Source organism: Macrobrachium nipponense, chromosome 42 (genome assembly GCF_015104395.2).
Source record: "Macrobrachium nipponense isolate FS-2020 chromosome 42, ASM1510439v2, whole genome shotgun sequence".
In the NCBI taxonomy this organism is placed as follows: Eukaryota; Metazoa; Arthropoda; class Malacostraca; order Decapoda; family Palaemonidae; genus Macrobrachium; species Macrobrachium nipponense.
Window position 1 is genome coordinate 26,617,107 of NC_061103.1, and position 12,113 is coordinate 26,629,219.

General features: G+C 33.8%; 1 protein-coding gene across 1 annotated transcript in view; it reads right to left on the reverse strand.

Moving 5' to 3' along the window:
- Positions 1–2,437: 2,437 nt before the first annotated feature.
- The window catches only part of LOC135213423 (UDP-glucuronosyltransferase 2B19-like), a 24,739-nt gene continuing 15,063 nt past the window's right edge, over positions 2,438–12,113 (reverse strand). Inside the window, exons 4-10 of the mRNA XM_064247384.1 lie at positions 10,206–10,411; positions 8,937–9,115; positions 7,925–8,116; positions 5,987–6,124; positions 5,379–5,463; positions 3,269–3,485; positions 2,438–3,015 (exon numbers count right to left, since the gene is read on the reverse strand). Of these exons, the coding sequence (XP_064103454.1) occupies positions 2,736–3,015; positions 3,269–3,485; positions 5,379–5,463; positions 5,987–6,124; positions 7,925–8,116; positions 8,937–9,115; positions 10,206–10,411 (1,297 nt within the window). The 3' untranslated portion in view covers positions 2,438–2,735. The remainder of the gene's footprint in view (positions 3,016–3,268; positions 3,486–5,378; positions 5,464–5,986; positions 6,125–7,924; positions 8,117–8,936; positions 9,116–10,205; positions 10,412–12,113) is intronic.

Sequence of the window (12,113 nt, forward strand, 5' to 3'; positions counted from 1 at the left end):
TATATATATATATATATATATATATATATGTATATATATATAGATATATATATTATATATATTATACTATATTACCTATATATTATATATATATATATATTATATATTATATATATATATATACATATATAGATATATATACTATATATATATATATAGATACTATATATATATATATACTATATATAAAATGCATGTTACAGTGTACCTTACAATATTAAGTTGTAGAGTAGGATTGTATACTCAAACCTGATCTCTGGCAGGGAAAAAAAAACAGAGAGTAAAAGAGAGAAACTTTTGTATATACATAACACTAAAATATATAGTGTTCTAGAATTGAAGTCGAAACAATGCATAAAACAATAGCTTTCGAACGTCGCGCAATGATAAACAAAAAGAATTTGCATAAAAACAGCGAAACAGAAGCAGGCTAATAAATGATAAAATTGTTATTTTGCATATGCTAACAAAACAACCTTTACAATTGGAGGCAGCAAAATTATAGTTATTAATAATGCAACAATGAAGCAGGTTACAATAAAAAAATATAGAAAAATATGTAATAAGAGTTAAGAGTTCAAACTATTCCTGATGATATGTCGGTATGATATTTATAAAGGAATTTATGATACGGCTATATACAAAATGAACCATTCTTTTGAAAAGAACTTTTTATTTTTTATTCAGTTTCCCCGATATAGAGCTTATCACGGTCATTTCATGGTAGTTTATAAGCATCGGCATCAGTTTGTCGATGTTTATATACATGTACGTTTATGAACGAACTACCGAGGATTTTAGGATCGTGAAAAATGAAAGTATTTTTTGATTTTAGGAGTTCAGTAACTTTTTTTTTTTTTGTTCTAACGTATGGGAGCTTTATTATTATTATTATTATTATTATTATTATTATTATTATTATTAATTTATTTATTATTAATATATAATATATTATTATATATATATTCTATATATATATACTTTGTATGTATGTATATATGTATATATATATATATTATTAGATATATATATATATATATATATATATATTATAATTATATATGATATATATTATTATTATATATATCTATATATATTATATGTATTTGTAATGTGGATGTCTATATGGTATATATATGTGTATATATGTTTGTATGTATATTATCTAATTCTTATTAATATATATATATATTGTCTAATCTATATATATTATATTCTATATATATCCTATATATATATATTATATCTTATATGTATTCTTGTATGTATTATATATATTAATATGTATGTATAATATATTATATTATATAATATATATTATTATATATGTATATATTAATATATATATATCTATATATATTTATAATATAATATATAATATATATAGTATATACATACAACATACATATATATATATATATATAGTAATATATATATATTAGTGATATTAATATATCAATACCATACTACATACATACATATAGTCTATATATATATACCATATATACATACATACATACAAATAGATATATATATATATATATACTATTATAATAATAATATATAATATAATAATAATAAGAATAATAATAATAATAAAGCTCCCATACGTTAGAACAAAAAAAAAAAATAAAAAAAAAAAGTTACTGTACTCCTAAAATCAAAAAATACTTTCATTTTTCACGATCCTAAAATCCTCGGTAGTTCGTTCATAAACGTACATGTCTATAAGCAACAACAAACTGATGCCGATGCTTATAAACTTCCATGAAATGACCGTGATCAGCTCTATATCGGGGAAACTGAAAATATGGTTCAGTAAGATTGGAATGGAATGGAACATAGTAGTTTACGCCAAAGGCCAAGTACTGGGACCTGTGAAGTCATTCAGGGCTGGAAAGGAAATAGCGAGTAGGTAGGTTTGAATGGTGTAACAGGAGGAAAACCTCGAAGGTGCACTATGAAATAATTGTTAGGAAAGGGTGGATAGCAAGATGGAAGAAAGATTATATAAATCGAGGCACAATAAACCAAATAAAAGCGGTTGCAGCTAAGGGCCGTAGGGACGCTGCAAGAACCTTTAGGTAATGCCTACAGTGCACTCCGTGAGGTGCACTGATAGCATTAACCCCCTACGGGATTTTTTAGTTTATATATGATTGATACAAGCTATTGCATGGAAAGTAAGGACAAAATCTTTTTCGAAATTAGCAACAAATACAAAAGGTATATTCTACAATCTGCCATCGTCTGTCCAACCGACAACACGAATCTATTTGGAGATAACTGGAAATTTGATTTCACGGTCCAATTCATTTAAAGATCTTTTCCCAAGGATGTATACGGGTAACATTGTAACCATGAAACGCTACACAAGGATTGAAACATTTACTTCATTTAAAGTAAAAACAATTCCACTTCATAGTGGATAGTTCTAAGTTTATTAATATTCAAGTTACATTTTATATAAAAAAAACAATTGCTCTTACACTTTCACTTACTTATTACAACATTTATTTGCACAGAAATAATCTGTACAGAACTGTCACAGTGAAACAAGTATTATACAAAACCTGAAGAAAGCTTTTTCCTTTGGTGATAAAAATACACAATACGTAAAAGACTTTATATACAGGTAAACTTGACACACATTTGTACCAACATCACTCGAAATTAAATTACCCGTGTCAAACTAACGAAAGGAACACTAAGGCACAACTGATGCAGTTCAGGTCCTACTGAATTTTCATCTTTTGACGAAACAGGACAAACGACCACATTAACCTCTTCGTTACTGGAACCAAATAAAACAAAAGCGCGTAGATGGACAGAAGCAAGAACACGAAGACGTCCAGGCCGAAGAACTGGATGAAACCGAGGTTCCTGGCGGCGAACTTCAGGTGTTCGGCGCCCTTGGTGTTGATGACGTGATTCACCAGCCAAAGGGCTTGGTTTAGGGGATCTCCTGGATTGTCCTTCAGGATGCTGGATAAGCGAAGGGCGTTTCTTTTGTACCTGATATGGGGTGTGTATGGTAGGATACTTATAGTTTTCAAGTATTTAGATTTTAATATGAAAAATTCATGTTTGTCACAATTGACTGAATTTAGTTATTCATTTCATCACAAATGTTCAAAAGCATTTGTCGTACCGTAGCACCGGTTGACTAGGATGTTGCCGATAAAGTTGCCAACATTTCAAAAGCTTCTCATACTTCATGGCAAAACGTTCATTAACGAAGCATAACCTTAAGGTGAATCCAGCTTACCTAGGATTTTGCAGGACCTCTGTGATGGCTCTATAGATGGTCTCCTCATCTGCATTTTTAGGAACTCCAGTGCCCACCCCCTTCTGCTGAATCCTGACGAGGACGTCTTCTTGATCTGCAAAGACGGGCATCCCCACCATCGGAATGCCATAATGCAAAGCCTCGATTACCCCGTGCATTCCGCAGTGCGTAAAGAACAGTCTAGTTTTTGGGTGAGCTGTCGAGTAAAGTGTGATTTTGATAATATTAATGAACATATCCTGTAATCAGATTTGGAAATACTTTTCGACTCCTATAGGAGATATGAAAGCAACTACTCTTCTTGCACTGGTTCCATTTAACGCCCTGTTACTTCATGGAAAGTACCATTTATTACCTGACATTCCATGACAGAATGCAGCTGTTCCTTGCTGGTTATTATTATTAGCAGCGAGATGTTAATCAAATTTCTCAACTCTGATCAAACCGTCTGGTTCGTCAGGAGGACAATTCCCAAAGGATAACATTTCCTTCTCCCAGAGAGGATACAAGATTTTGAATCTATTAATAATTCTTAATGATGCCGACTATATATTAATGTACCCTGGGTAGATAATTGGTTTAGAAAGCCTAAACAAATGAACTAATTTAGCTCATGGCGTTAAATTCTTCCATATTTGCTCATATTTTACATCGACGCAAGTATATCTACACAAATTACTTAATTTTGAAAGTGTTTTATTTTACTAGGAATTCACGCACTGATATTTGATATTCATCGTAGTTCAAAACTTCAGAAATATGACGTTTTGTTTTTATTTTTTTATCTTTCATAATTATACTGATACGAGTACTTCTCATTCCATTTCTTGAGTAGTGGAACACAGTAAAGGTTTCCTTCATTTCTCTTCCTACTTTCATATTTCTCCGCTCTTCCCTTAACATTCTCATTTGCTACCACCTCATTATTCTCGATCTCGGGGTAGTTTGTTGAAATACGTCTGGAGAAAATCATTTATTCCTGTCCCTTCTTACTGAAGGGAGCAGCAAATAGAGACGGTCTGTCTAGCCTTCGGTCTCAGCTCCCTGAAACGTGATGCTCAGCTAAAGGAGGAGATTTCGGTTCTAACTTTTCCTTCCAAAAACACCGAGGCTCTTGTTTGCCGCCCTCGGGGCCCCTTGTGAAATCCTGAAGGATATCCAAGCACACATGGAAAGTCCACCGGGCTTGGTTGCCTTACACGGGCCTTAACCGTCGCCCCCCCCCCCCCCCCCCCACTCTCTCTCTCTCTCTCTCTCTCTCTCTCTCTCTCTCGCTTGCTGAAAGGACATAGGGCACTAATATTTAATCGTGACTCTTATTTATCTGTACAATATTATGTCGGGCCGCTTTTCTTACCTAAAGTGCAACAACAGTTATCAACATCCTGCTTTTACAAAAAGAAAATTCTTGGAAAACATAAAAAAAACAATAAAAAAAGATTTTGAACAGAGATCTTATCAGAGAATTGATTATGATCAGTTACACACACACACATACACATGTGTGCGTGTGAACGTGTGTAATTGTGTTTTGTTTAAGCATGCTTCTTTCCTATTTTAAAGTGGTTGTCTTCGAACAACAGAATTCCGTTTTTACAAGACATCTTTCATAGTAAATTAACTAACCCACACTTTTTTTCTCTTGTCCCACAGCAAACACAAGTATTTTACACACACACACACACACACACACAAATATATATATATATATATATATATATATATATATATATATATATATATATATATATATATATATATAAAATCAGTAAGTTCAAGATTATGATGTTGGGAAATTGTTTAAACCTTCAAACAAGGCAACTGAGTCACAAGCCAGAAACCAATGTTTCGTAAGCCAATCACAGCCCAGTACCTGAGAATACAAATTACAGTGAAACTGAGAGTGGTACCCTGGATAAGTGTTACCACAAGTAGTGCCTTCACATACTGGAACCGTATCAGTATTCAAACGAACGACACCGGTGGTTATAACACGACTCACCTGCTTTATTTCCGAACCTTTTATTTCGCCATCTACAAAATAGACAAATCTTAATCACTGCCTCTGGACACAGCAGAAAGGACTCACCTAAAACATCTTGCTGGGGGAGCCACTTGACCAGTTTAACGTTAGATGGGGGATTGGGGTAATCCTCTTCCAGTTTTATCAAGACCTAGAAGAAATAGGGATCGTAAAATTAAGCCTTAGATCTCTAAAGATTAGGTGGGAATCACGAGATGAAAATTTTGCGAAAAAAAAATTGTCCACTGAATTATCTTTAAATGTTTTAATGACCAGAATGCAAGAAGGTTCTTGGTTACTGATTTGCTGACACTTTACGTAAAATCTTGATTAACTCTACCTTTCTCTTAGCTCTCCTAGGATGTGATACTATTCTTAACTTCGTCTTCAGTTATATGGGGATTTAAACTCTTACTTTACCTGTATATAAATGCATTTACACTCTTTCACTAACAAAAAATCCAAAATTCAAAGACTACCTCGTCTAATTAGTCGAATTCTAATTACCAAAAGAATTAAAACGACAAAGAGAAAAATAATATAAATTACTTCTATTACGTGATTAATTCATATTATTCACGGGACGTATGAACTGAAATTTGAGTGAAGCCGTTTATCTATTATTTCACAGGAAAGTAAAAGAAATTCAAAACAGTTATTGCACGCTGCCTTACTCTCTGCTTGAGCCTCCCGAACGCTCTCATGAAGGCATCGATGAGAGAGGAAGGGACGACCTTCGAGTTGAAGCTGATGCCCATCGTGAACAAAATGATCCCAGCGTCACCTGAACCGTTCACGAAATCTTCCAGGTCCTGTAAATATAACCGGAGATTGCTTGAACATTACAACCACCTGTATATAAGTACGTATACCCACATACATATCCATGCTACTCTGATATTAAAGGTCAACATAGACATCCTTATAACGGACGGAATCTACTGTCCTCCATTTCTGTTCAAAAACATCAAACAATAATTTGTTCAATGTTTTCACTTCTGCTAATATTTTTTCTTACGTCTCTCAGTTTCAGTACTTCACACACTATTATGTACATAAGAAAAACAGGCCACCCAAACATCTACCTTTTTTCCATCACACATTCAGGATCAACGCATTAACCCCAGTAAAGAGGGGTGGCTCAAAAATGCCTTCACTCGTCCAAACACATTATATCTCTCTCTCTCTTAAAATGCCTCTTTCTTTCTAAAATACTTACAGTCAATCCTACGATTCACCTGTTTCCTGCAAATATAAACCAATGACGTTTTCACTATATTCTGATAATCACCGCTTGTTCTTCCCTGACTTCATAAGCATACGTATGTATGTCAGCTTTCACTTCTGAACTTCTTTTCTTATAAACGTTCTCAACCGACTTCCTAACTCGTCATAGTTTTTATTTTTTTAAATTTTACTACGAACACGACTATTTACTATATAACATGCAAACATACAACAATACACCATCATCAAACTTGTCTTATTCCACCAACTTGCGCCTTTTTATCGAATACCTTCCCTGATTTCTACCAACGACTCATTCATATAAATATTAAGATAGTCATGTCATCTTCATCATTATTGTGTAGATCCATTTTTAAGCAGAATTGGTTATTTGCCACATACTGGTAATACAAGTATCACTTCTATCATGAAAATATATATTTAAAAAAAAACACTAGATAATGTTATGCCTTTAGTATCCTTTGTATTGCGTCTGAATATCCATAAATGCCACTTATAGATGTTTCCCTTTCAACAGATCTCTCCTAAGTTGGTTACTTTACGAACGAATGAAATTCACGGCACGGCCTCTTCCATACCTTAAACAAAACTGTTCTTTCCCTGTCAATTCCTCTGTCTTGCTTTTCCAAACAAATACGACGGTTGCAACTTCCTATCAAGCAATGTCATGTCAGTGTAGTGCTTACAATCAGATCTGGCACAACAAAAGACCATCAATTATCCTTCCCAATCATTCCTCTGAAAGCTTTCTCTTATCGGAGCATATCTTATGCAGGTCAGATGCTCATTAACGCTGTAGCCGTGTTACCAAAACCTTGAGGCTTTCCATAATTCAACCGTTTGTCCTCCATGCATTAGGCAAATGTGCCTTTATTCTATTATTCTGTGTTCTACTTCTCGTTCTCCAGACACACGATCTGTTTTCTCTTCGGACAGCACATCTCCATTTAGGTCATGTCGTCTACGATCGATTTCTTAACACATACAACACAAACACACACACACACACACACACATATATATATATATATATATATATATATATATATATATATATATATATATATATATATATATATGCATACAAGACACGCACACACACACACATATATATATATATATATATATATATATATATATATATATATATATATATATATATATACATATATATATATATATATATATATATATATATATATATATATATACCCACAAAAAATCAAGAACACAGCAATTTTCAGTCTTTGAGTGAAATCAGCTACTTTTTTTAAACTGCACATTTCCCAATAAAATCTACCTCCATACTCCTATTTTTTGTTGGACCTTAGAAAAAGCACCAATTCATAACAGGAGTCACTTACTGCCGGAAGGGCCTTGGGCGGACGAATCTGCATCCCGCCAACGTTGATGAAAGATGGCGGAAGCAGTCTTGGATAATCCAGGGAAGGGTGGGAGTTGATGAGCACTCCGGAAAGATTAGCAAGCAGGGCGGACGGGTGGGGTGTCCCAGGCAGATACCTCTGTATTTGGCTGTTTGTCACTGCAAATTGTACCTGAAGTAGGAAGAGATGAGGATTCCTTTTAGTTTAAGGATATGTTATTTCCCAGTTTTACCGACAGTGTCCTGTTGTACGTGGTCATCCGGAAAGGGGTCCTTGTCTGATAGTTGTGAAGAAAGTAAAATAAATAGTTGAATAAACAGTTCTCTCTCTCTCTCTCTCTCTCTCTCTCTCTCTCTCTCTCTCTCTCTCTCTCTCTCTATATATATATATATTTTATATTAATATATTATATATATTATTATATTATATATATAATTGTATACACACACAAATGTACACTTCTCTCTCATTTTATCAATTCAGCACTATCTAGCCTTTCTCCTCCACAATATTAACATTTCAGAATTATATGGCCAATTGCCACCACTATTCTCCATTCTTTCCACCTGACCCAGCCATCTCATAATAATGATCTCTACCCTTTCTGCGAAAATATCCCTCCCTCTTTTATTTTTATATTTTTGGCGGACTGGAACTCAAACCACAAAAGCAAATCTGTTTCTTTTTATCTCCTGCTGTAGGCTTCATTGAAAGTTCTCTGGTAGGCCGTGTATTATATCGTTTTGTACGTCGCTTTTCCCACTTGATACAAATGAATCTTACTGCAGCTGGCAATCGAATAAAAGCCTCGTGTTAAACTTTCCTTAATACAGGATTGCGCATTCAATCCTTCTCTCTGGATGGTTATTAGAATTTTCTTCCATATTTTCAGTGCCAGAATTTCACTATTTCACTGGCATCAATACGAAAATCACTCTGGCATATACTTCATTTAACTCTCTCTCTCTCTCTCTCTCTCTCTCATACTTACTTGCATGACCAAATGGCTCCCTAAAGCCAAAAGGTGATTGAGAACCCTCTGGACGAAAGACATGGAGTCTTCATAGTGCGAGAGAATAAAGGGAACCGAGGAAGGTGGACTAAAGGCTGTGGTATATTGCGGTTCCCCTCCAGCGAAGGTGAAGGCCCAGTACCCAACTGATGGCAGATCTGTGGAGGAAGATACAAATGTTTGGTTCATGAAAAGAAAAAAAAATTATCAATATGAGTACATCAAAATAGCATTTATTTCATCACTATTTTCCTACTAAAAGTATATGTATTTACATATACTTAAACAACCAATGAACCGTAGTAAATAACTTTTCCTTCAAGAGGAATAATACTTAATTTGGTGGCTGTAACAGTAACTGTGGATTGGGAGCTCCAAAGGTGAGAGTTAAAATTTTGTGAAAAAAAGTACGTTATTTGTGATGCTTATTATGGAGAAAATAAAAAATCACAAATTATATTTATTTCAACGGCGACTGGAGTTTGGTACTATGAGTAGCTTATTGGAAATTAACGTTACCTCAAATAGCCTCAGGAAGTCAGCATACTTTTGCAATAAACTGATTACCACATGACGCCCTCACCTGGTGCTATTCATTTTATTATACCCAAACTTGATGCCATACATGACATAAAGAAGATTTTTTTTTTTTCATGCTTCAAACAATATAAGAATCAGTGACACGTACTTGGAGTATTATGATTTCCGTATTGTAATGACGATGACATATCTAGAAATGAAAAATATTAACGTATGTTCTATGCATATTTATAAATGACGAAAGGATTGAGATCTCTTTTCTGCTCCACAGCTTATGTCAGTGCAACAAATTTAGGTAAAGGCAACGAGCTGATTGAGAGGTCTGTTAATGAAATTTAGGCCATTACGTCCGATAAACATATGATGTGTGATTTGTATACCACAATGTTACTTACTAAAATCCACCCTGTCTTAAGGGTACCGCAAAAGGGGACAAAAATGACAACTACTGCCTTGCAGTCTAACTTTTTTAGTAAAAGGGTAGGCATACCGCCAATAACTGTGCAAACTGCTGCCTTGCAGTCTTACTTTTTAGTAAAAGGCGAGGCCCACCGCCAATAACTTCGGTTGATGACAACGAGGGCATGCGGTCGTACAAACCCCTTTGCCAAAAAATAAACCATGCCTGATGTTGTAAGGAAAGGCGCGTCAAGCAACCAACCCCTTAGTGTAGGGATAACGGCGGGAAAGAAGAAGAGTGTTACTTACTCAAATGATGTGCCAGGGCCAAACTGCATTCGTTGTAGAGTATGTCCACAATAGCGATGTCAAACTCTTGCCGTCTGAGATGATCTATGAGCTGCTCCTGTTCAAATAATGTGCTGCAGAAAACTCCAACAGTGACGAAAGCGCTCCATGGAATGGCCGTCCAAGAGGTCCCTTTCTTCCACAGCAAGTCTTGAGGCAACTGGAAACTAAAAATAAGTCATTGGTGGCTTCTATGGTGGATACGATGCCATATAAATGGCTGCGGATAAAAGATGCAATGGAAACTGAAGGCTAATTTTTCTTCAAAGTTCCAACAGGAAATACATCAGAAATTTTGTTCTAGTTCAGACTTGCAGCTGCGTAAAGGGTTATTTCTGGAAATAACAGAAGAAAGAAATTACTTGCAAAACTGTTGTTGATTGTTGCAAGTGCAAAACGTTATTGTTTTTACATAAATAAAAACCGTGTTTCCTCTCTGATACATCCCTATAGTTTATAAAAGTGTGTATTCCTCCATGGCTTTTTTTTTCTTTAAGCAACGACGTTTTATAGCAATGTAACGATATGCTAAATTCAAGTTGCTATTTCACCTTACATTTTTCTGTTTTGATTACTTTAGCATATTATGATAAACTATAACTATAAAAATGACACCGGTTTCTTCCCTGACAACAATCTTTAATTTTACCAATGAAAAACAAATATCACTAAAATCTGATCTGAAGTAGGTAAACGATCGCAGTCTTGCACGATGGAAAATAAATTCATAATATCACATAATCTATTTATGACGAATATTTATTTACAGCAAATATTTTTGATTTTGGATTAAACGGCATCAGAACCAGTACCCTGGGAGGAAACTAAGTATAATAAAGCAAAGCAATGGTCAGCGACAGTTCAGTGAACAACGGTATTGCAAAATAATATAAAATAAAATAAAAAATACATGGATACGCATCTGTTTTCATATGATAAAGAAAATTCTTTTCAAAGACCCTGATAATAATTATGAAGAGGAAAATATTACTTCGTTTTAGGTTTGGCTAATTTAAAGGAGAGGAAAACTTCTTTTCATTGGGTGCATCTTCTGATAATATCTAGATAATGTTTTCTTCTATGATGTTTCTAAGGGCAGAGTGGTTAACATTAAAGAAGAATCCTTACTCTACGCCGCCAGATTATTACAGTTAAAATAGATCAACTGATGAATATTTCGTCATTTCTTGAAAATTGAACTTTCTTTCCTTGTGACCCTTTTTTGTAAAACTGTCATTATGCAAAATGAAAGAAAATGATGAGGTATAATCAATCATGATTTCACATCGAGCAGCAAGATCTCTTTAAAGAAGATATCACAACCTCAATATCCAAAATCCATTGCAAAGAATTTTCTGAGGAATAATATACGTTTTCAGCTAATGGAAACTCTTTCCGAGATGTTTAATTTCAGACTGCCTCATTGGCATTATTCAAGACTGTACTAGCATGGGAAATGTCGCTCTGAAATTTCTCATTCTTTATTTTTAGAATGCGAATGAGTGGGAGATATGTCTATGTAGACACAAAAGTCAAAGGAAAACTATATATATATATATATATATATATATATATATATATATATATGTATATATATATATATCATATATATATATATATATATATCATATATATATATATATATATATATATCTATCTACTGGTCATTCTTTGCTCTTTTTTGAATACGCTTGTCACTACAAAGCCTTGAAGTTGGAACTCAAGGCTTTGTGGTGACAAGCGTATCCAAAAAAAAGGAGAAAAAATGCACAGAATTTGAGAAGTTAAGAGGGCATTGTGGCTATCACAATTTCATATATATATATATATATATATATATATATATATATATATATATGAATAACTTGA